Below are 25743 nucleotides of genomic sequence, written 5' to 3'. Positions count from 1 at the left end.
CTTTTGGCAAATTCTGTAATGTGCAGTATTTATGAAAAGAGAGTGGTTTTTCACTTTATTAAAAGATTCCCAACAGCCCGAGCTGGATAGCTCGATTGTTAGAGCAGGGGTTGAGAACCTATGGCTCGTGAGCCAGATGTGGCTCTTTTGATGGCTGCATCTATCTTGCAGACAAATCGTTAGTAAAAAAAATAATAACATTAAAAATATAAAACATTCTCATGTATTACATACAATCCATTCATTTCCTACCGCTCATGTTCATGGTTGCGGGTGGCTGGAGCCAATCACAGCTGTCCTCCGGGACACCACCAAATTTTTATTGGATAATGTGTAATGTACACGGGTCGTTGTATGGCTCTCACGGAATTACATTTTAAAATATGTGGTGTTCATGGCTCTCTCAGCTGAAAAGTTTCCCGACCCTTGAGTTAGAGCATCGTCCCAAAGTGTAGAGGTTGCTGGTTCGATCCCCAGTCAGGGCATATGCAGGAAGAGATGGATGTTCCTGTCCCTCTCTCTCTCTCGCTCTCTCTCTGCCCCTCTCCACCCTTCTCCCTCCACTTTGGTAAAATCAATAAATAAATCTTAAATCAATTTAAGAAAAAAAAAGGATTCCCAACAGAAATATGAACTCTTAAGATGATGCTGAGTTTGAAGTACTCCTTGGTGTTCAGAGGAGAGAGAAGCTACTTGGCATGTTTGTGTCGTAAAGCCTTGGTCTGATCACTGCTCCAATTCAGAAGGAGAAGTTACATTGATATGCAGACAATAAAAAATGGTTTCAGGTGCCTAAAGCTACATTTGGTGAATGTAATGGTTCTATTGGGGTATTTCTCTAGACCCCTGGTCGGCAAACCGCCGCTCACGAGCCACATGCGGCTCTTTGGCCCCTTGAGTGTGGCTCTTCCACAAAATACCACGTGCAGGCACTACCTTGATAAGGAACTTACCTACCTATATAGTTTAAGTTTAAAAAATTTGGCTCTCAAGGGAAATTTCAATCGTTGTACTGTTGATATTTGGCTCTGTCGACTAATGAGTTTGCCGACCACTGCTAGACCTTTTGCTGACAAGCCTCGAGTAATTAAATAAGTTTTGTCATTCTTCATCTTTCAGAAGCTATGGTGATATCTTGCATAGAATGAAGGATCTCTGCAGATACATGAACAACTTTGATAATGAAGCTCATGCGAAGTATAAAAACCAAGTGGTTTACTCCACCATGTTGGTCTTCTTTAAGAATGCGTTCCAGTACGTCAACAGCATACAGCCATCTCTCTTCCAAGGTTGGTTTAGGAAGTTTAGAGTGTCCCAAATTCTGGCCTCAGCGGGGGCGGTGAGGAAGGTGAAAATGCTTACCTTTGGAGCCAGATCATTGTTGGGTGATGTTAGTGGTTTGTTTAGTTATTCTTGGTTTTTATGTAAATCCATTTTCATTAACAGTTTGTTTCTTCAAATTTTTCCATTGATTTAAGAGAGAGAAAGAGAGAGAGAAATATCAACTCATTATTCCACTTAGTTGTTCCATTTAGTTGTATACTTATTGGTTGCTTCTTGTATGTGCCCTGATCACGATCAAACCTACAACCTTGGTGCATTGGGATGACTATCCACTGAGCCACCTTGTCAGGGCCACATTAAACTTTTCTATATCAAGGGATATAGTGGTACTATGGAATTAAATACAGATTTTGAAAGCCTCTATTTTGAAAAAGCAGGTGTAGCAAAGTTCTGAAGTCAATTTTACAGACTTTGCCATAGACAAAGATTTTTTTGTTTTGTTTTGTTTTTTTATTTTCATTTTTCTGAAGCTGGAAACAGGGAGAGACAGTCAGACAGACTCCCGCATGCGCCCGACTGGGATCCACCCGGCACGCCCACCAGGGGCGATGCTCTGCCCACCAGGGGGTGATGCTCTGCCCATCCTGGGCGTCGCCATGTTGCTGTTGCGACCAGAGCCACTCTAGCACCTGAGGCAGAGGCCATAGAGCCATCCCCAGCGCCCGGGCCATCTTTGCTCCAATGGAGCGTTGGCTGCGGGAAGGGAAGAGAGAGACAGAGAGGAAAGTGCGCGGAGGGGTGGAGAAGCAAATGGGCGCTTCTCCTGTGTGCCCTGGCCAGGAATCAAACCTGGGTCCTCCGCATGCTAGGCCGACGCTCTACCGCTGAGCCAACCGGCCAGGGCCTAGACAAAGATTTTTTTATAATAATAATATATGAGCCGGACCAGGTGGTGGCACAGTGGATAGAGCATCGGACTGGGATGCGGAAGACCCAGGTTCGAGACCCCGCGGTCCCCAGCTTGAGCGCAGGCTCATCTGGTTTGAGCAAAAGCCCACCAGCTTGGACCCAAGGTCACTGGCCCCAGCAAGGGGTTACTTGGTCTGCTGAAGGCCCGCGGTCAAGGCACATAAGAGAAAGCAATCAATGAACAACTAAGGTGCTGCAACTGACAACGAAAAACTAATGATTGATGCTTCTCATCTCTCTCCATTCCTGTCTGTCTGTCCCTGTCTATCCCTCTCTCTGACTCACTGTCTCTGTAAAAAATAAATTAAATTAAAAAAAATAATAATATATGCATATAAATTCTGGAAAATTTGAAAAATAGAAAATTAAGTGTGACATCTCCCATAATTCTTCCAGAACAACAATTCTCATTTTTGTGTATTGCCTTTCAGCCTTATCATATATTAGATTTATTTGGAATTGTAACCATAATGTAACTTAGTAGCCTTACCATTTTTTGGTAATTTTTTTTTTTTTTTTTTCATTTTTCTGAAGCTGGAAACAGGGAGAGACAGTCAGACAGACTCCCGCATGCGCCCGACCGGGATCCACCCGGCACGCCCACCAGGGGGCGACGCTCTGCCCACCAGGGGGCGATGCTCTGCCCATCCTGGGCGTCGCCATATTGCGACCAGAGCCACTCTAGCGCCTGGGGCAGAGGCCACAGAGCCATCCCCAGCGCCCGGGCCATCTTTGCTCCAATGGAGCCTCAGCTGCGGGAGGGGAAGAGAGAGAGAGAGGAAAGCGCGGCAGAGGGGTGGAGAAGCAAATGGGCGCTTCTCCTGTGTGCCCTGGCCAGGAATCGAACCCGGGTCCTCCGCACGCTAGGCCGACGCTCTACCGCTGAGCCAACCGGCCAGGGCCATTTTTTGGTAATTTTATGATTCATGATTACTGTTAAAAATTTGCAGATATATAAGATCAAATGCCAAAAAGGAACTTTCATTTGTAAGCCACCACCAAGGGGAGAACCTCTATCAACAATTTGGTGTATAACTATACAGTCTTTTTTTTATGCATATATACTCATTTTTCTAATTGGGGTCACACTGAACATATATATATATTTTTGTATTTTTCTAAAGCTAGAAACGGGGAGACAGTCAGACAGACTCCCGTATGCGCCCGACCGGGATCCACCCGGCACGCCCACCAGGGGGAGACTCTCTGCCCCTCCGGGGCATCGCTCTGTTGCGACTGGAGCCACTCTAGCGCCTGGGGCAGAGGCCAAGGAGCCATCCCCAGCGCCCGGGCCATCTTTGTTCCAATGGAGCCTCGGCTGCGGGAGGGGAAGAGAGAGACAGAGAGGAAGGAGAGGGGGAGGGGTGGAGAAGCAGATGGGCGCTTCTCCTGTGTGCCCTGGCCGGGAATCGAACCCGGGACTTCTGCACGCCAGGCCGACGCTCTACCACTGAGCCAACCGGCCAGGGCCTGAACATATTTTTTAATGGCCTGTATTTTCACATGAAATTGGGTGAACTTTCACCTGATATTAAGCGTTCTTTTCCTTGCTGCATTTTTAAGTGTTGGTGTTTTCCCCACCCCCACCCATAGGTCCTAATGCGCCAAGCCAGGTCCCCTTGGTTCTTCTGGAGGACGTAGCAAACGTGTACGGTGATGTAGAAATCGATCGCAACAAACACATACATAAAAAGAGGAAACTGGCTGAGGGAAGAGAAAAAACCATGGTAATCCTTTCCAATATGATTATTAACAGGATATATGTTTATGGGTTGCAAGAAATGAATGTTTATAAATATGGCTTTGGAGCTAAATTGATAAAGCTTAGGCCCTTTCATTATAAAACATAATTATTGTATAAATTAGTGGTTCTCAACTAGAGGTGACTTTGCCCCCTATGGACATTTGGCAATATCTGAGGACATTTTTGATGATCATAGCTGGGTGGGGAAGGGTTGCTATTAGTATGTAGTAAGTAGAAGGCAGGGACTACAGGGCACGGGTAAACCCCCCACGGCAAAGAGTTATCAAGCCCAAAAGGCCAATAGTGCCAAGGATGAGAAACTCTAGTGTGAGTTATTTATACCTCTTTTGACTGAATGGCATCGTTAAATGAAAAAGCAAAATCAAACAAACTTCCTTAGATAGCGGAGCGGGTGCTGTGGCGAGCACTGGCCTCCAAAGAAAAGGTGCCTGGGCGCTCGGGTGGGCAGTAATCATAGCCCAAGGGCAGATGTTGGAAAGGATTTGAGAAAGAGGTCAGATCCACCTTGAAGGATGTACAGGGCTTCATCATTTGGAATTGAGAAGTAGATTTTGTCAGGAGGGCACAGTTTGCGCAAAGATGTCGGAGGCTGGAGAGAGTGAAGAACCAGCAGTCCTCTCATTCGGCCAGGCAGCCGGCCTGCGCGGGACGCTGGTTTGCAAACTTTTTTAAAGCAGAGGAATCCTTCCTTTCTGAAAATTCTTCAGTGGGAGCTTAACATGCAATGCAAAAGCGGAGATCTGAAGGGCCAGCTAGTAAGTATGTTAGGCTGTACAATCCACGGAGTCTCTTCATACGGTGCAAAAAAAGCCATAGACAGTGGCAAACAGATCACGCGGCCATGTTCTAGTAATTCTTGGTTTACAAAAACAGGGTTTGCCCCATAGGTCTTAGTTCGCTAAGACCCAAAGGGAGCCTGGAGTCTCACCCACATTTTCACCCTCTCCTCTCCCAGTTTCAGTCCCCTTGACCCCTCCTCTTCAGTTCTCAAGTGACATTTTACTAGACCCAGGCACAATGAGGGTTGTGCCTTAAAGCCACTTCAGTCTCATGTCTCTATGGACTGTATAATGGAGAATGGATTGGAGCAGGGAAGGTGTAGCCATGATGAAGGCTTGAAAATTATTAACCCTTTTAACAAACTAATTTGTTTCCTCCCACAGAAAAATGCATATATGTACAATTTTGCAAATAACTTCAGAGTTTGGCACATGCTTTGAAATCCAAAAATCCAACCATGAACCCCTAGGTTGAGCACTCCATGCTCATCAGGTTTTCCCGAATGCCCTCTAAGTCATGGTTTAAAAAGGTCACTAAGGCTGCTGGGTTACCCCGCATTTCCAGGTGGGGTACTTCTCGTTAGCTCTCCTGACTTCCAAGGGTGTGTGGTTTATTCAAGTACTTCACAGAAGACCTCCTCCTCCCATGTAGATAATAGGTTGTATATTACTAGTGTTAACCAAAAGCAATGAAACGTCCCCATATAATTCAGTATACATAACACAGCCCCATCCGCCCATTCGGTGTGTCCTTCACTTCCTCTGTTGAGCCATTCCAGGCTCTTTTCAGATCGTGGGAGTCGGCAGCTTGTCTCCCTGCTTTCATTCTTGATTCCCACACTGTTTTTTCTACCCAGCAGCCTGACTGGTCTCAGATTATCTTAAGGGATGGAACTTTTAGCTAAAATATTTGTGCCTTCTCTTAAATAATCCTAGTGGGGTAAAAATATGCAGGGAAGCTTTAATTTGGGTCATTGAATAAATAAAAATGTCCTAGATGGAATAAAATAGTCAAGAAATATTCAGTAAAATAAAATTAAGTGGAGTTGCTTTACCTTTACTGCTTTATTTGTTTATTTTCGGCAAAATGTCTGGCATTTACAATAGTTGCCTTTCTCTGAGGCCTTCTTTTTTCTTTGGCTTTGTATGACTTGAGATGAAGAGCAAGAGAAGTGGGACTCTCCTGGTAAGTTCAGGCAGGTGTGACTCCTGGCTGGCCACCGCGCACGGGGGTAGCAGAGCTAGAGAGAGGGGTGGCCATTGGACAGCTTATCTGCAGTGAATAGAAACAATAGTCGTTTCTCTGAATTAGTTATAGGGGACTCAGACTTTAATTTTATACATGACAAGCTATTATATGAAGCAAACTAAATAATGTCACATACTGAAAAGAAAATGAACTATAAAACACATGCTACTTAAGCTGTAACTTGAGTGTAAAAATGTAATTTTTGGCTTTTATAACATTAATGTAGTTTTAAATTATCGAAAGTTTTAACTCCTTAACTTTACTCTGAAGCCAACAGAAGCTTAGAATTTATATTAATTCTTAAAGCTAAAGTGTTAAATTCCAAAAAAAATTTTAAACTCGTTAGTATCCTTTCATAGAAAATCCATATGATAATCATAAACACAGAAATAAACGTAAGAATGTTTCATTATATAACCATATTTCTAATTTTAAATGAATTGTGTTCTTCACATTCTCCAAGCAGAGTTCAGACGATGAGGACTGTTCAGTCAAAGGGAGGAACCGTCACATCATCATCAATAAGGCAGAACTTGCTAACTCAATTGAAGTGCTAGAGAGCTTTAAACTGGCCAGGGAGAGCTGGGAGTTGCTCTATTCCCTAGAATTCCTTGACAAGGGTAAGAATGTGCTTATTGTATTAGTGCTGTTTAAATTTTTATATAAAATCATTATGCTAAAAATGATTCTACTTGAAATGTCAAGTCCTAATGGCTAATTAAATTGATTATAGTAGTTCACATGTAGCTTAGGATTCTTTCAAGCAGGCTATTAATATCAGTTATTAATATTCAAATAATCATTTACCTCTTAGCTTCCCCTCTGAGGGTATATTACAATCTGTGTTGGGGTAAAGTCTGAGGGAGAGTTTTTGGTTTTTAAAAATTTTTACTCTTGGCCTTTTTTTTTCTTGCCGGGTTTGTTTGTTTTGTGCTTTTAATAGTCCTGTCCTTTTGCTTTGTATCTTCTTTAAGCCACATGTACCTAATACAAAAGGTAATGCTATATTTTATCTGCAATAACTCTGCTGCCTAAAAACCTCAAAATCCAAATGCTACAGGAAACCTGTTTTCTTTTCGGTATAGACATACAACAAGGGTGTTTTGTTTGAATAATATTAAACTATTAAATATTTCAACATTTCTTAGAAATGGCCAGCACTTTGCTAACCGAAGTATTTTTACTATACTTCGGAGTCAAGGCCCATTGCTTCCTTGTAGCCAGTGGACATTCGTGCCCTGGCCTGCTTCTGTCACATGCTCATACGGAGCCTTTGGAGATTGCTTTCTAAGTAAATATAGCATCACTCTGTTTCTCCTTGTCACATCGAGAATTGTGAGCATGCATGTGACTTCCTTTAGCTACTAATTGTCTTTTTAAAAAATGAGTAAAGCCTGACCAGGCGGTGGCGCAGTGGATAGAGCGTCGGACTGGGATGCGGAGGACCCAGGTTCGAGAACCCCGAGGTCGCCGGCTTGAGCGCAGGTTCATCTGGTTTGAGCAAAGCTCACCAGCTTGGACCCAAGGTCGCTGGCTCAAGCAAGGGGTTACTCAGTCTGCTGTAGCCCCACGGTCAAGGCACATATGAGAAAGCAATCAATGAACAACTAAGGTGTCGCAATGAAAAACTAATGATTGATGCTTCTCATCTCTCTCTGTTCCTGTCTGTCTGTTCCTATCCCTCTCTCTGACTCTCTCTCTATCTCTGTAATAAAAAAAAAAAATGAGTAAAACTCTTAGAGTCACATATTAGTTTTACTGGGTATAAATAAAAGATTTTTTTTGGCAGGGGGTTGGGGAGTAGAGCAAAGTAATTTAAAAGATAAATGAGGCCCTGGCCGGATAGCTCGGTTATTTAGCAGGTTGGTTATTGAACATGTAGTCTAGAAGCACAGAGGTTGCTGGTTTGATTCCCAGTCAGGGCACATAGAGGAGCAGATCTATGTTCCTGTCTCTCTCTTTCTCTCTCTCTGTGTTTCTCTCTCACTGAAATCATTAAAAATTAAAATTAAAAAATAAAAGATAATTGAGGTAATACATGAAAAGCATTCTGAGTAGTTCTTGGCACGTAGTATGTTCTTAGTAAATGTGAGTGCCTAATAAAAACGTGCTTGTGTATCACGGATAAGTATTATGTTCTAACTTTACTATCGAACTAAAGTTGTAGACCGCTGCTTTAGAAATCAGACTCTAAAGTTACTATCCATGTTTTGGTAATTTGTCTCTTGTTGGGCTTATTAGTTTTGTTTTCTGCTTCTGTGTTACATTTTTTTGGTCAATTTGTTTTGAATTCTCTCTCAGAATTTACCAGAATTTGTTTGACATGGAAGACGGAGACTTGGCTCTGGTTAAGGATCTTCCTTACTGATATGATCATCTATCAGGTAGAGCGACGTCCATCCTGGGACCTGTGTCTGTGCAGGATGCATGTGGTGGGAACCGTCAGCCTGCAGGGGGGGTGTGTCCCTCTGTCGATGATTAGCCATGCTCTGGGGGCAGGTGTTCTGTCAGCAGTGGCTGAGGAATTACAGTCTACTTTCATCTCCTAGTAACTCCAAAATGGCAAGGCTGCATCTTCTGTGTTACTTTTGGTATGTCCAGTTCCATTTCTTCATTAAAGTAAGAGTTTTACGTTTCAGTAGAAGATGGATACTTCTCACCCCCACCCCCACCCCTTTCGTAGAGTCTTTCTGCCGTGCTCTGCTCCTGAGCTGCTTATGCCCAGAACGGAGGGAGCAGATCATTCCCTAATGGGATGGAGAGCTTCCAGCCTCTGTTGAAATGGACAGGTTGCTGCTTCCGGCCTTCATAAAAGAGTAGTAGTATTAATAATAAAATATTTATGGAGAAATGGTACATTCAAAAAAGTACTTTATCAAAGGGCTTGTGTTATTTTATTTCATCTTAAGCATTAAGACCAAAAGACTGTTGCTAAGTCTTCTTTCCTCCTTGGACGATCAAGCAGAATTACCTTATTTGTAGTTACTTGCCGGTGGCTTAGACGACTCAGGAGGGGTTTTCTTTTGTTTTATTTTGTTTTGTGTTTTAATGGCAGTACATTTTCCCTTCTTCTTGTTGTGTCTTTCTAAGGGTCAGTATAAAAAGGCCATCGCCAGCCTGCATCATCTAGCAGCTCTCCAGGGAGCACTTCCGCTGCCTCCGATCGCGGGGCCGGGCACCTTGGAGCATCAGCGGGCGCTCATCCAGCTGGCAACGTGCCACTTCGCGCTGGGAGAGTACAGGGTGAGTGCTGCCCAGCTCCGCCGGATCCTTGGTGCACTTGGCTGCCCTGGGTTTTCTCCTCTTCCTACAGTGGCTTTTTAATTCTGTGCATATTTACTTGAAATCTGGTCTTTCTGCCTAGATTTATTACCTAATCTTCTGGAAAATCATGGTGATTTTGTTTAATTTTCTCCTTACTATAGCTTCCCTGAATGAAATTGGGCTTTGGTGCTTGATTATTATTTCATTTTGTTGGAGGATGATCTTTTTTCTTTTTACTGTCGTGCCTGGAATCAGTCCTGTTGTACTGGCCAGAAGGGGCTCTCACTGAGTGGAAGTGAGGATTTACATGAGTTAATCCGAACCTCAGCTTCTCTCTTTCACGGCGATGACACCTCAGGGGGCGTTGCTGAGCAGATGTTCCCTCTGTGAGGGTGAGCCCTGCCAGGGGGGGGGACAGTGTTCTTTGCCTTGTATCTCTCACAGAACCTGTCAGGTAGTTTGCACAGCTTCCACACTCAGTACATGCTTGAACTCAATTCAAATGGTAAGTACGTTTTTTATACTTTACGTAGGTACTATATAAATTTAAGGCCACAGCCTCACTCACAAACTCTGATTCTCATCTGTCTAATATGTTAAATTGATTACTTTATAATTAAAAACCCTAAATTAAGGTTTTTTAACATGAACTTTGAAGTGTAATTTATAATTTGCCATGAATTTTAGAAAGGAACAATTAAGAGTGTGGTATATGTGCATTTAAAATTGAGAATGCATTTCTACCATGATTTATGTATTATCAGCTACCTAATTCTAAGTTTCAGTTAATTCCTTCCAAGCACTTGAGAGAGCATGTGTTTACCCCCACAGATAAACATGTGTCCTGTAGAATCAGACAGCCAGGGCACTGCTGTTCTGCACTGTGGTAGGAGCCGTGAAATAAACTGGCCAGTGTAATTAAGCCAGGCAAACTCTTTCTCTGCGAGAGCTTGTTACCCCTCTGAGTTGATCACTGTGAGGCCTGCTTTGCTTCTCACGGACCTGATATCTCAGTCTAGCTGCCTGTCTTCGGCTGAAACTCACCATGTCCAGATGTGAGTTTCCTGAGTTCTCTGGCCCTTAGACGTGAAACAGCCAAGTCATGGTGGACTCCTCCTCTAACTGAGCTCCTTCACTCTCCGAGTACGCTACCAGTATCTGGTGTAGTGCCTTTTATCTCCACTGCCCCCACCCCAATCTACGGCCTTCACTGACTGTTTTGCCTTTAACCTTTTTCCTATCCCTATAAATTACGGTCTATAATATTGCTGTTATTATTCCACTTAATTGAAAGGTTGACTTTCCAGATGCCCAGACTTGACCCTTATGCTGGGGTGGAGAGTACAGGCAGTGGTGGGGGGAATATGGGATCCCTGCATTCAAAGGCATATAATTTGAGTTGGAGAGAAAAGTGCAAGACAGTTAAAAATCACATATGAAGTGGTATCCCTCAGATACGCACAGATGGCATTAGGAAGAGTGTCTCCACCAGGCTCTAGGTAGTCACGGAAAGATTTGTAGGAAAAGTTGGCAGGAGGTGAGCATAGATGGGTGGCAGTATGGGACTCTAGAGTACAAATTCTGTGACCTGGACACGCTAATTTTACCAGGACTAACTCAAGTTCAAGATCTTCATCAAGCTGCTAATCTCTCTCAAAGCTAGAGCTTCCCAGCCCTGGGGCCACGGGGAGAGCATGCGCCCTCAGTCCTCGGGCTTCCCGACCCTGGGGCCACGGGGAGAGCATGCGCCCTCAGTCCTCGGGCTTCCCAGCCCTGGGGCCACGGGTAGAGCATGCGCCCTCAGTCCTCGGGCTTCCCAGCCCTGGGGCCATGGGGAGAGCATGCGCTCTCAGTCCTCGGGCTTCCCGACCCTGGGGCCACGGGGAGAGCATGCGCCCTCAGTCCTCGGGGCAGTAGCTGGGGCTCGGGCAGCTAGAGCCCAGGGCAGTGGCTGCCACTCTGAGCAGCCGCATCAGTATTTTTTCTGTTACATGCAAGACATGATAAAGGCCGAGAGACATGGATTCAAGATTTAACTTCCTCATCTGAAAAATGGAACTTATACGAAGGTTGTGCCTGACACATAGAATGCTGCCTAAATGGGATCTGATTGGTAGCATTAGAGTCTGACTAGGCAGACCGAAGGTGGGTGGTAGGTGGTGATGCCTTGCTCCCTGTGGAGTGATACTGTTCCGTGTGGTCCTTGGGGCCTGCCTCGTCCACCAGCGCTGCACCTGTCCAGTGTTTTATCCATATTTTCTGGACCACAGCCTCCTTCCCCTCGAGTAAATCACCTTACCAGACACACAGCCCTTTCCCTCAGCTTTCTCTCCTGCTTTGAAAACCCATATTCCCCTTTTCCCCATTCCAAATTCTTACCCCACTTTAAGGCTTAGGTCAGGATAACCTTCCTGCCACTGCATTTTAAATCTGTTGTTATACCATTTAGTTCTCTACCATGTGTTAATTTTGTTAATTTTTCTATTTGGTGAGTTAGTAAATGTTTGTAAGACAGAGACATACTTCTTTTGGATGCCACCATGCTAACACCTTGGTAGTTTAATTAGTACTTGATTACTTCATAAGTTCTTTTTTCTTAACAGCAGAGAATGAGTTATTGTTCCCTCAAAGGTCTAGTGCATAGATTTAATCTTACTGTTACTTTCTCTGCATGCCCTGTTGAGCAGACAGTAGTGATCACTTAAAGGATCACTTAAAGGATATTAAGGCATTGCTACAGGATTCTGTGTGCACATGCTGCCAGCTGTGTGCAGATGTTTTCGTGTGGCGTTGATTTGGTTTCAGTTTCAGAAAACTTCAGGTTAGCTGCCTTGCCTTACCTTCTTTAGATGACGTGTGAGAAAGTCCTCGACTTGATGTGCTACATGGTGCTCCCCATTCAGGATGGAGGCAAGTCACAGGAAGAACCTTCCAAAATAAAGCCCAAATTTAGAAAAGGTACAGTGACAAATTTTATTTTTATTTTGTAAAAATAGCTTTAGGACCCAAGGCTGGGAAATTTTTTATAATTGCTTATAAGATAATACTGTGTGATCTGCAGGGCGTGACAAAATGTGTAAAGAATTAATCTCTCGCCAAGTTTTTTCTTGGCTCTGATTTCATAAACAGCTGTAAATGTGCCTTTCTTCCAAAGTTCTCATCATTGAGTGGGTTCACTTCTGAACTCCTTTCCCTTCCTTTACCAATTCCAGGGAAGCGTGTAGATTGTTAGTTATGTATCTCATACATTTCCTGCTTGGGCTATTTTGAGCATTACTTCAAGTTGCACAGTACCTGAAAACTACCTACGTTTAGTTGTATGCTTATATAAGAAAGGAAGCAAGATTCACTATCACTGATCTAAATCTCCACCTTCAAGTCCGAAGAGTTGAGCACATTAAAGTCAAAGAAAGTAGAAGATAGGAAATAATAACGATTTGAGCAGAACTCAGTGAAGTAGAAAAATTAATAAAGCCAACCATTGGTTTTCTCAAAAGAATTAATAAAATTGATAAACTCCTAACAAGACTGATCAGGAAGAAAATAAACACGAATATCGGGAATGGAGGAGGGGATGTCACAACAGAGCCTACTGAAATCCAGAGGACATTAAGAGAGTAACTTATGAATAAGTTTATACCAATAAATTCAAGAATTTAGGTGAAATGGGAAAATTCCCTAAAAATACACAACTTACCGAAATAGACACAAAATGAGATAGAAAATCAGAATGTTCCTATATCTCTCAAAGAAATTTGTTATCAAAAATGTGTGCGCAGAAAAAACTCCAGATCCAAACAGCTTCACTGATGAATTCTATCAAGTATTTAGGAAGAAATAATACCAATCATACCTGCACTCTTTGAAAAAATAGGAAGAGGGAATACTTTTCAATTCAGTTTTTAAGATCAACATAACTCTGATAACAAAACCAAACAGGAGCATCACAAGAAAAGAACATTAAAGGCCATTACTCATCCTGAACATGGATGCCAAAATTCTTAACCAAATACCAGCAAATAAAATATAGCCGATATATAAGAAGAGTAATACAAATGACCGAGATTGCGGGGAACGCAAAAGTCGTTTTGACATTCCAAAATCAATAACTGTAATGCACCACATTCGCAGTTTAAAAGGAAAACATCATATGATTGACTTAATAGGCAGAATTTAATTATGTTTATATTTATTATTCCTGATTTCTTAAATCTTAGCAGACTAAAAATAAAACTTCTTCACCTTCAGCTTAACTATGAAATATGGAATGCTCTCCAAGATCAGCAACAATATAAGGATGTCTGTTCCCACCACCTCATTCAAAAGCATCTAGCCAACACAATAGGCAAGAAGAATAGATAAGGGCATAAAGGTTGAAGAACGCTGCCTTTATTTACAGCTACATAGAAAAGCCCAAGAAATCTCCAAATAGAACATCAAACAACATAGAATACTTAGGGATAAATTTAATGAGAGATGTGCAAAATCATGTTTGTAGATCAGAAGACTCAACATAGTTAGGGTGCCAGTTATCCCCAATGTGTCTATAGATTTAGTGTAATCCCAGTCAGAATCCCAGCAGACTTTTTTTTTTTTAAGAGTTTATTTATTCATTATAGGGAGGGAAGAGAGAGAGAGAGAGAGAAGGGGGGAGGAGCAGGAAGCATCAACTCCCATATGTGCCTTGACCAGGCAAGCCCAGGATTTTGAACCGGCAACCTCAGCGTTTCCAGGTTGACGCTTTATCCACTGCGCCACCACAGGTCAGGCCCAGCAGACTTTTTTTGGTAGAAATTGACAGAGCTGATTCTAAAATTTATATGGAAATACAATCTAGAATAGCCAAAACAGTTTTGAAAAAGAGGAACAGATTTCTATGTTGAAGTATGCAATATGCATAGGAATGATAAACATTATCTTCAGAATAATGGTTACCTCTAGGGAGAGAGGGAGGAAGAGAATGGTATTGGAAAAGATATGCAAGGGACTTCAACTGAATTTTTGATAATTTATATTTTTTTAAAAAGCAAAATGTTGGCCCTGGCTGGTTGGCTCAGTGGTAGAAAATTGGCCTGGCGTGTGGAAGTCCTGGGTTCGATTCTTGGCCAGGGCACACAGGAGAAGCACCAATCTGCTTCTCCACCCTTCCCCCTCTCCTTTTTTTTTTAATCTTTTTTTAATCTTTTTTTTTTCTGAAGTTGGAAACGGGTAGGCAGTCAGACAGACTCCTGCATGCATCCGACTGGGAGCCACCCGGCACGCCCACCAGGGGGCGATGCTCTGCCCATCTGGGGCATTGTTCTGCTGCAACCAGAGTCATTCTAGCACCTGAGGCAGAGGCCACGGAGCCATCCTCAGCGCCGGGGCCAACTTTGCTCCAATGGAGCCTCAGCTGCGGGAGGGGAAGAGACAGAGAGGAAGGAGAGGGGGAGGGGTGGAGAAGCAGATGGGCGCTTCTCCTGTGTGCCCTGGCCGGGAATCGAACCTGGGACTCCTGCACGCCAAGCCGATGTTCTACCACTGAGCCAACCGGCCAGGGCCTCTCCTTTCTTTCTATCTCTCTCTTCCCCTCCCGCAGCCAAGGCTCCATTGGAGCAAAGTTGGCCCGGGCGCTGAGGATGGCACCATGACCTCCGCCTCAGGTGCTAGAATGGCTCCGGTTGCAACAGAGCAATGCCACAGATGGGCAGAGCATTGCCCCCTACTGGGCTTGCCGGGTGAATCCCAGTCAGGCACATGTGGGAGTCTATCTCTGCCACTCTGCTTCTCACTTCAGAAAAATACAAAAAAAAACCCCAAAATGTTAACATTTTATAAAGCTGAGTGGTGCCTGACCAGGCCAGTGGTGTAGTGCATAGAGCATCAACCTGAGATGCTGAGGACCCAGGTTTGAAACTCTTGAGTCATTGGCCTGAGCACGGGCTCATCCGCTTGGATGTGGGGTCGCCAGCTGCCTTGAGCCCAGAGGTCGCTGGTTTGAAGCCCAGGGTCACTGTCTTGAACCCAAGGTCACTGGCTGGAGCTAGGGATCACTGGCTCAGCTGGAGCCCTCTACTCAAGGCACATATGAAAAAGCAATCAGTTAACAATGAAGGTGCTGCAACTAGGAGTTGATGCTTCTCATCTCCTTTCCTGTCTGACTGTCTCCCTCTCTAAATTAAAAAAAAAAAACTGAGTGGTGACTGCACTGGTGTTTGTAATATTCTTGCTATCATTTTCTATATGAAATGTTTTCCAATAAAACATATTTAGACAAGTTTAGGAAAGAAGATTCATAAATGAAATCCAGAGACCATTGAAAAACCAATTTCACCTCCACTAAACATAACTGTGGTTTCACTGTTTACAAAATCATGTGACTGTTGCTTTTTTTTTTTTTTTTTGGAGAGCAAGCATTTTAAGCATTTACTTTTCAAAGCTGGTTTCTCTGATAATAACGAGCATGTTGTGGACTTTCGTTAGGTTCCGACCTGAAGCTTCTGCCCTGTACCAGCAAGGCCATCATGCCGTACTGCCTGCATTTAATGTTAGCGTGTTTCAAGGTGAGCTTCAGGGTGATCCTGGGAACGTTCATTTCGGGTGGAAAAATTTTAACTTGGAATATTGTTCTGAAGACCTGGAATATCGAGAACTTTGAGAACAACTGTTAGTTTAGCAGGTTGGTTTAGTGAGGAGAGCACATGGGGTTGCAGTGAACAAATACTTAATTGACTGCACAAGGCGGAGATGAGTAGGAAGTGATCCCCATCCTTGAAGAGTTTACAAATAATAGTGGGCGGATATGCAAATAACCGTGCCTATAGCAGTGTTCGGTGAATATTTTACGAATTAATAAGCAATTCAGGATATATTAGCTACAGAAGAAGGGATTATAAATGTTGGATTCATAGAGCAGCGGTTCTCAACCTGTGGGTCGCGACCCCCGCGAGGGTCGAACGACCAAAACACAGGGGTCACCTAAAGCTATCGGAAAATACATATTTATTATACAATACATTTTTAAATAAAATATGTCCGCCAGGGTCGCGACCCACAGGTTGAGAACCACTGTCATAGAGGGATGGTGAGTTTATTACCATAAAGAAATGGTGAGTGAAAACAGTTTAGGTTTAAGGACGAAGGCCAGCGAAGTCAGCAGAGCTGGGGACAGTTAGGAACTTGAAAGAACGCCAGGCCCTTGGCTGCAGGCACTGTGGAGCCTTGGAGGAGACAGGGTGATTAGCAAGAAAACAACCATATTGGGTCTCCACTTTAGAGTAGGAATTCCAAACTCAACTCATCAGAATCACGTGGGTGAAAGAAACAATATAAAGTGTGATTTGGGGCACTGTCCCTCAGAACAGAGTCCTTTGCTGGTTTCTCCGGCTCACACCGCTCTCTCTTCCTGCCGCCCACAGTCTGTGTCTTCAGCCCCTTCCCTGCCAGAGGGCTTCTTGCTCACTGTCCTCCCCCCACTGTCTCCTCAAGAGATCCTCTAATTAGTCTCTCTGTTATCCAGATCGCTCAGCTTTCTCTCCCATATTCCCAAAGTCAAAAGCTTCAGGCTCACCAGGCTTGCCCAGGTCTCATCAAGATGCTTATGTAAACACACAGCGGGTCAACATTTTCACGGTGTGTGGGGGTGGCTGGGGGTGGGGCCGAAGCGCCTCTTGTTAGGACCCACCCTCCTTAGCAGACAGTTGTGGGATGCTAATGCAAAAATGCTTTATTGTGCATTTTCACTTTAAGGAAGTGCTATTTGGTGTATTTTAGATTACCCCGAGATTGATTTTCTTTTCCTGCTGTCTTGCAGCTTAGAGCTTTCACGGACAGCAGGGACGACATGGCGCTGGGGCACGTGATCATATTGCTTCAGCAAGAGTGGCCACGGGGAGAGAATCTTTTCTTGAAAGCTGTCAATAAGATTTGCCAACAAGGAAATTTCCAATATGAGAACTTTTTCAATTATGTCACAAGTATCCTTTTTCTTAAGCATAAGAAGTTTTTTTCTTCTTTTTCCAAGTGAGAGGAGGGGAGATAGAGAGACAGACTCCCATGTGCGCCTCTACCAGGATCCACCGGCAACCCCATCTGGGGCCATGATCGCAACGGAGCTGTTTTTTGCACCTGAGACAGAGGTTCCATGGAGCCATCCTCAGTGCCCAGGGCTGATGTGCTTGAACCAGTCAAGCCATGGCTGCAGGAGAGGAAGAGAGAAAGAGAGAGAGAGAGAGAGAGAGAGGGAGGAGGGGGAGAGGTGGAGAAGCAGATGGTCACTTCTTCTGTGTGCCCTGACTGGGGATCGAACCTGGGACTTCCACACACTGGGCTAGCTCTCTACCACTGAACCAACTGGTCGGAGCCTCTTTTTTTTAATGAATGCATGTTACACACATGAGTGAACTCTTCTGGGTAGAAACAATGGTTTTCACTATTTGAGGGAAAAAGAGAAGGAATGAGGATCAAAAGTGGGACAGTGGCCATTGGTCTTGGGAAAGCCATAGAAGGCTTCAAAGAGGCAATGGTAAATCAGGGACATCAACAACCCTGTTGCGTTTTCTACTTCCAGAGACTTCTGCAGAGGTACCAAAGATGCCTGAAGTAATAGCCCACAGGTTCCTGACAGGCCCAGAGTGGTTGGTTTGGCTATAGAATATCCTAGTTCACTGGCCTTCATTTTTCAGAAGAGAAACTCCTGGGGCCTCTTCTAGGGCATTGGCTGTCCCTTGGGACCACCGTAGCTGTCCTAGCTGCTGCTGAGTACTCACCAAAGATGCTGCCCAACCCGACAGTTACTTTCACTGATGTGTTGTATTTCATACTGTTCGTTAGGGAAAGACCAGACCACCTTTGAACTGAAGGTTATGTATCCATCCATTTGCTCTTACATTTTGTTGCTTATCTCAGTACATTATTTTTGATTGCAAGGAATCTAGCATCCTTGTCCAAGTGCCTAGAGCAATAGTTCTTAACTGTTTTGGGGATACAACACCCGCAATGCCTCTTTCATTTCTTATTAGGAAGACAAAAGATTTTGCTCTTATGATCATATAGAATGTTAAATTGTCATCCCCATGAAAACGTTTATCTTTGGTTGGTATAAGGATCTAGTTTGGGTCCCTGGGTAGCCCAGCTGGTTAGAGTGTGGTCCTGATACGCCAAGATTGAGGGTTCTATCCCTGGTCAGGGCACACACAAGAATCAACCAGTGAATGCATAAATGAGTGGAACAAGAAATTGATGTTTCTCTCTCTTTCTTTCTCTCTTACCCTCTCTCCTCCCTCTAAAATCAATAAATTATAGAAAAAACAATTTTTTTAAAAGAATTACTAGTTTTGGAATCAGGCCAACCCGGTTCCAGTACCAACTCATAAGCTGTTAGTGGGATGTTAGTTCCTCAATCAGTACCTGCCGGTTTCCTCATCCGAGAGACCAGGGCATCTTGTTCTTACATGTGTTTAACCTGAATCTGGCCGCAGATATTGACATGCTGGAGGAATTTGCCTACTTAAGAACTCAGGAAGGTGGGAAAATCCATCTGGAGCTACTACCCAATCAAGGAATGCTGATCAAGTAAGCAGACTGTCCTTTTCTCTCCCACGCGAAGTGCTCACCTTTTGTGTGCTTGTAGGAAATATCTGTAAATTTCTGTACCTTTCAAAAAATTGAATAGAAAGGAATCCAAACCTGGTCTCTGTTTTTGAGAGATTTGATTCTGGGTAACTTTTGAAAGATTGGCATTTCCTTAATGACATTTGATCAAATAGTATTTAAATTGGGGTGTTTCCGTCACTTTTGAAACTTTTTTACTATACCAAAGTCTCATTTATGATATCTTTTCCTTTCCAAAATTCACAGACTGAGTCTATAAATTTCTGAATAGAGTGCTTTTAATTAAGAAAAGCCATGCTTAATTAAAGGATCAGATCAGGACACTTCATTAGGAACTATAGACTTAATTTATAAACTGTGCTTGGATTTCAGTATTGAATCGAAGCCCACCTAAGCAGTCCTCATTGTTTATACAGCACAAAGAAAAATAGCCCAGTCTAGAGCCTCCAAGGACACGCCTGCCCCAAGAAATGATGGCGGGTGCTTGGTCTCAGGCATGCCCTCCCACACCTGGAGGAAGTTAGTGACCATTTATGATTTTTAAATAGCTCATGAATCTTGCTTCTCTTCTTCAAGCCTCATTGTAGTTCGGATAATATATCCTCTGTGCTGTAAATGCCGCCCGTAGTTTGATTTGCATTCCTCCTCCTTTGCGTCCTGCGCATTCAGCTTCAGCATGTCTAAGTCAGTGTTAGAGTCACTGCAGGAGACTGGACCCAGAGGGAGAAGGAAGTGCTGCTAAGGCTGGAAACAGTTTCCTTTTTCCCTCGGTTGTGAAGTGAACGAGTTTTCAGTTGTTGAAAGACAAATACCCACAGCCTGTTCTCTTTGCAGTCCTAGAAGTGTTGAGAGGGAAGTCAGAGGTTTCATCTGGATTTCTGTAAGCTCAGTCACTGGTGCACAGCAGACATGCTGTCAGCACGAGGGCCTCGTGGACCAGTCTAAAGAATGGGAAGGTTAAGTGGGGTTCTTGTCCTTCATCTGATAAATGTTACTAAATATTCTAAACATTTAAAATAAAAGAAATGCTTTTTTAATTTTTATTTTGAAACACGAGACCTTTATGCATCAGGTTGCTTCAGCAAGATGGATTGGACATGCTCACCTTCCCATCCCATCTCCTTTCCTAAGACTGAATGCAAACTGGGAAAATAATCGCATGGTTCAAAATAGTCTTAACAGTGTTTGAGTAAAGACTACTTTTGACGTGGGAGCCTAGGTAACCCCTTCTGTGTTATGATTTCTTTTCTAGGTTTTGAGGCTGGGTATACAAACATACCTTGAATAATTTTTTAGTTAATTCCCATTAACACTCATCAAACGATTATCATACTGTAGAGACAGACAGCCTTAGTAGAACCCACTCCAGTCACTTCAGGTTGAACCTACGGTGACTCACTTTGCTCAGATAGTGCTCACCTGTCTGTGGAAGTGGGAGAGGATGGATTAGCAAAACATCCACAGTTACATCTGAAAGTTTAGTATACTAAACTCTTCTTTTTCAGCCAGTTTTTACTGAGCTAAGCAGTGACAGATGCATGCAGACACCCCCTGAGCCACGGAGTGAGAGCAAGGGGCGTGGACACCCACACCGTGCTGTAAAGGGGTTCAGGACAAGGCAAGGGTACACGCATGCATTTCTAGGATTTTGGGAGATAATTCCGTGTTCCCCACCTTGGTCAATATAACCTTTCATGTCTAGACCAGTAAAGTTCATAGGAAACCTGCTCTTTCATCAGTTTGGAACAGGAATAAGGACTGTTACTTAGTGAGCTGACCTTGTAGGAATGTGCCCAGCCTTCACTGTGTGAGTCTCAGAGTTCATTTGAAGCCTGCAGTTCAAATTCCTTATGCCTACCCTGCAGCGGGAGAAGCGAGCTGCATAAGCCAGAGCCCTCTTGCCAATCGAGGTATGATTGAAATCCCGGGTAAAACTATCTGTATTCCTTTTCACTCTGGGTTGTAAACAAATCCTCTGAAGCCATTGCAGAGCTTTGGGTGCCCCTGCAGCCGAGTGGCAGAGCTGTTGAGCAGTGTGCAGCCCCTCTCCTTGGGTAAGGTTGTGAGGCCGTCCTAGTTGTGGCATCGCGATGCAAGCAGGTACGGTACGTGCACTGGGGCGTAGACACTTTGCTCTTACGTATTTTAAAATAGTTACAAATGGCTGTGCTGATAGTTGCAGTGTCTCAGTTGCATTAGACTGGATGAAATGGGAAATGGTGCCCAGTGTCTGCTCTGAAAAGGGTGGATAATCATATTCTCTGAGGTGATCGCCCGCTAATGTACTCAATCTTTGTTGTTACAGAATTCTGCAAAGCCATGGGGCCCAGGCTCTTTCCTCCCTCGTTTTCCCTTTTCTCAATACTTTTTGAAATTCAAACTCAACCTTTCTTTATCAAAAACACTCCCAGCCCCTCTAGTCCTCTTGGAAGGGCCCCTTCAAGTTGGGGCTTCAGTCCCGTCAAGGATGGTTACAAAATGTCACCAGGCTTACTTCTAGGATTGGCGTGAGCATGAGAAGAGTGGAGAGTGAAGGAGGCTGGATTTGAACGCGTCTTCTCAAGTGTTAACCCCTCTCCCTACTGCCATTCAATTGCATCTCATCGTCCTCTTCCTTACTGGTTGCTTTTTATGCCAAATCTCAAGTGGGCTGAGCTCGGGGACCAGGAACCAGGATGCCTCTGGACACGCCCCCGTGGCGCACAGGGAGAGGGCGGCTAGCTTCTCCCGGGACGCTGCGCTGGGGCCTGCGGCGGTCAGAGGGCCTCTGTACAGTCTGCTTGCAGTCTTGTGCCTTTTCTCTGGCGTGTTGTTTTTGCAGTGCAGGGTGAGTCGGTGTGGGTGTTTGAATGCTGCCGTTTGCTGTTTTTTAAAGGCCTGCTAGCCCTCCCACGGGGTTACTGCCGCAGGAATTCTTACCTGTGCTTCCGCCCAGCATACAGACTGCTGACAGGTACCAAGTGGAAACACCTGCTCATAGTGTGCTGTTTTGTCAACATGTGTACTGCCCATGGTTTCAGCTCTTTGTTCCTCAGTGCTCTTTTTCATGCTTTCTTTATTTTTTAATTTGTTCTGCATTCCTCGGCAAACCATCTGGTTGTAATATTGTAAACATTTCTTATTTTGTTACATAAGTTGCCAGTGTTTTTGTGTTCGATTTAAAAATCATTATGGATCTGGAAAGAAAATGAAAGTTATATAAAAGTGTCAGATTAAGTGCACATTAGGCGCTGAACTCTCTTTCGAGAAGACATAAGGCATTCAGTTATAAATATTGAAGGATGATGAAGCTTATTTTAAGTAAATGTTTACTCTGAAATTTTTATATGTGTGACCAGAGTTAAGATTTTGGTCTCAATGAGCATTAGCACAGCATTTGCCTGTCACTGACACTTTTCTCAGACTTGACCTTTCTGAATTGAAAATATTTGGTAGGCTAGATTGTCACGCTTATTAGCTGATTTATCCTGCTCATAAACCACAAAATCTAATTCTGTCCTTTATCCAAATTTACCAGAGGGATAGAGGCTCTGATAGAAATATAACTGAGTTGTGCTGCTCTTTATAAATGGAGACAATGCTCTTTATAAATTAGACCAGGATCAGCAGGATGCAGCTTATTATATTTTTACTAGTATTGAGTAAGAGGTTGCTTTGACCCATCAATGCCCTTTAGCTTACTATCTGCAAATACCAGTAACTTTCAATTGATCAGAGGATCAGCTCCAATTTGGAGTTGCAGTCTGCTCCCAGAAATGCAGTATCTCAGGACAGCCTGAAACAGTCTGTGTCCAATCCCAGGGGGACTCATGGCCTCGGCCTCGCTGACACTGCCCTAATGACCAATCAGTCAGCCAGACTTGACTAGAAGTGTCGACAAAGAACTATTTTCTCTATGGCTCCGCTGTTTTACTGCATAGTTCATGGGAATTGTAGAATTCCCAGTAATAACCTTTACTAGTTCAACAAAGCTGGGGCGTCTTTTTATTCTGTTGCATTGCAACTTTATGACTTTGTTGTAGTAATTTTATAGAATGATATGAATTTTATTTTGGCCAATACCTAAAAATCTAATTTTAAATCCCTGTGACTGTGTCTGAGGGAAGTGAGGCTGTAGAGATGGGGGCAGAGACGGCTTCTAGTCCACCCAATTACTGAGCTTGTTAAAACTTTTTTTAATTGAAGCCACTGAATTTTGCAAGATTTTTCTTTTCCTTTCTTCACTTTGGTGTCTTCAGTTTCCTGGCATTTCCTGTGGGACTTTTCTCTCTAAAGCACAACCTCAAGTGTCACTGGACACCCTGCTTGTGCTCCCACCGACCCGCCCACCTCCATGCACATCTCCTGAGCACATGGACCAGATCTGATCTTCAGTGGCCTCTGAAAGCCTTTGATTGCTGCTCAGTGACGGCCCCTGTCCCCCACCTGTGCCTCTCTTGTCTCAGGAGCACCCGCTCCTCCTGCTTCTCAAGCAGACCTGAGCCTGGCCGGGCTCAGCATTTAGAGCTGTCCTGTTCTGGCAGCACGGGGACAGGGATGTGCTTGTCACCGGGGCCGTGCGCAGCCCCTGAGCCTTCCACGGAGCACCAGCCCAAGGAGCCAGGTGCCTGAGTTCAGTCAGGTGACGGGCTTGTCCCTACAGCTGCCTCCGCAGTTAGCTGGCCTGACTGGACACGAGCTGTGTGACCAGTGCGGGCTGGACCCAGGCGGCCCAGAGTAACTGAACTGTGCCCAAGTCAGCACAGGGAAGCATAGTGTCAAAGCTACAGGAGGTAAAAAGCAAAACAGGTGACATTTCACCAGACATTTAGATCTTTAAGTATTCTTTTGTTGAGTGGGAAAGGTGTCTCTCTAGTTTTCAGTCTTTCTGAGAAGGAATGGGCAAAGGGGGTGGTTTGGTTAGGGCTTTTCTTTCTTTTTAAAAATGTTTACCTATACTTAGATTTGAGGTAGGCTTTACTCCTACCCCAGAAACACTGGCCTGTGATACCTGTGCTAACCACGATGTCCATCTGTTTCCCTGTCGCTGCCCTCAGGCACCACACGGTCACACGGGGCATCACCAAGGGCGTGAAGGAGGACTTCCGCCTGGCCATGGAGCGCCAGGTGTCCCGCTGCGGCGAGAACCTGATGGTGGTGCTGCACAGGTTCTGCATCAACGAGAAGATCCTGCTGCTGCAGACCCTGGCCTGACGGGAGCCCGCTGCCAGCACCTGGCCATGGGGCCGGGGGACATGGAGCGGGACCAGTGCTGCAGTACCGGGAGCCGCTGCCAGCACCCTGGCCATGGGCCGGGGGACATGGAGCAGGACCAGTGCTGCAGTACCGGGAGCCCGCTGCCAGCACCCTGGCCATGGGGCCGGGGGACATGGAGCAGGACCAGTGCTGCAGTACCGGGAGCCCGCTGCCAGCACCCTGGCCATGGGCCGGGGGACATGGAGCAGGACCAGTGCTGCAGTACCGGGAGCCCGCTGCCAGCACCCTGGCCATGGGGCCGGGGGACATGGAGCAGGACCAGTGCTGCAGTACCCGCTGAGGAAGAAGACCACCACCTGAGTACTGATGCTTTGGTTGCTCAAAAATATATAGTTCCCAAGAGCCTGAGAAGCTGTTTCTATTTTTTAAAAGCTTTTTGTAACTTTTGTAAAACAAAAGAATCAACCTGTTTTGTAAATAAAAATCATCCTAAATTTGGAGGGTTTTTTTTTTTTTTTTGTATTTTTCTGAAGTGTGAAGCAGGGTGGGGGGCAGACAGACAGACTCCCGCATTAGCCTAACCAGAATCCACCCGGATGGTCCACTAGGGGGCGATGCTCTGCCCATCTGGGGCGTTGCTCCGTTGTGGCTGGAGCCATTCTAGCGCCTGAGGCAGAGGCCATGGAGCCATCCTCAGGGCCTAGGCCAACTTTGCTCCAATGGAGCCTTGGCTGCAGGAGGGGAAGAGAGAGAAAGGAGAGAGGGAAGACGCTATGGTGCTTCTGGGTGCCCTGGCCGGGAATCAAACCTGGGACTTCCACACGCCAGGCCGATGCTCTACGGTTGAGCCAACCGGCCAAGGCCTGACTTGAGTGAATTTCTGCTAAAGGAGCCATGGAGGTTGGGGATAGGGCTGGGAATGGCTGCCAGACAGCCCTGGATGGGTGAGGGGGAGGGAAGGCGCTCCTCCCTGCTGGGGCCACAGGCCAGCGGGCAGCCTGTGCTGTCTGCCCAGGCCCTGTGGGACCACATGGCCTGGCTTCCAACCACAGCTCTGTGGCCCTTCACTTTGCCATGGGCCAGGGACAATTTCTCTGTGCCTCAAGCTTGTCTTTGGAAAAACAACGATGGTGGCATTTCCCTCACAGGTGTTGTTGTGAAGATTGAATGCTACTTCATGTGAAATGTTTCGGACAGTGCCTCCCACAGCCGTGTTAGTCATCAGGTTTGTTGTTTTTTCTTTTGCTCTTCCAGAAACACACCAGCAAACAGCAAATAAACATTTGTTTCTAGAGACTCTAAGAATGAAAGAGCTAAGAAGTTATTCAGTTACTTGGTATAAAAAGTTTCAGAAATCTTTTCTAAATAAGGCCCTTTTAAAATAGATATATTGAAATCAATAAAACAGTTTAACATACACCTGATCTCAGAATATATTTCCTCTAACTCTTAAAGTGTTTATCAATGAAATATGAGTTGATCACCATAATGCTGGTGGTCAAGGCCAGACAGGTTCACATTGGATTCAGGCAGATGGTAGAGGAACTGTGGACCCAAAAGGCATTGGGCCATTCCCGTTTATTAGACTCAACGGTGGACAAGCGAACAGTTGGGAAGGCCGCTTCTTGGGGCAGTGGGCGAACAAA

General features: G+C 44.7%; 1 protein-coding gene across 5 annotated transcripts in view; it reads left to right on the top strand.

The window, feature by feature from the left end:
- The window catches only part of INTS10 (integrator complex subunit 10), a 32253-nt gene extending 7662 nt beyond the window's left edge, over nucleotides 1-24591 (top strand). For 2 of the 5 annotated variants that reach the window (XM_066380447.1, XM_066380452.1), the window contains 11 exons: nucleotides 1120-1289; nucleotides 3847-3980; nucleotides 6510-6666; nucleotides 8348-8430; nucleotides 9137-9289; nucleotides 12160-12268; nucleotides 15773-15852; nucleotides 17103-17265; nucleotides 18769-18862; nucleotides 21777-21854; nucleotides 23938-24591. In XM_066380447.1, coding sequence (XP_066236544.1) covers nucleotides 1120-1289; nucleotides 3847-3980; nucleotides 6510-6666; nucleotides 8348-8430; nucleotides 9137-9289; nucleotides 12160-12268; nucleotides 15773-15852; nucleotides 17103-17265; nucleotides 18769-18862; nucleotides 21777-21854; nucleotides 23938-24094 — 1378 coding nt within the window. In that variant the 3' untranslated portion in view covers nucleotides 24095-24591. The remainder of the gene's footprint in view (nucleotides 1-1119; nucleotides 1290-3846; nucleotides 3981-6509; nucleotides 6667-8347; nucleotides 8431-9136; nucleotides 9290-12159; nucleotides 12269-15772; nucleotides 15853-17102; nucleotides 17266-18768; nucleotides 18863-21776; nucleotides 21855-23937) is intronic. The other 3 variants (XM_066380448.1, XM_066380451.1, XM_066380450.1) reach the window with 3 other exon arrangements.
- Nucleotides 24592-25743: the final 1152 nt, after the last annotated feature.

Source organism: Saccopteryx leptura, chromosome 4, assembly GCF_036850995.1.
Source record: "Saccopteryx leptura isolate mSacLep1 chromosome 4, mSacLep1_pri_phased_curated, whole genome shotgun sequence".
NCBI lineage: Eukaryota > Metazoa > Chordata > Mammalia > Chiroptera > Emballonuridae > Saccopteryx > Saccopteryx leptura.
Note: the sequence above shows the minus strand (reverse complement) of the source record. Positions and strands in the feature narration are given on the sequence as shown.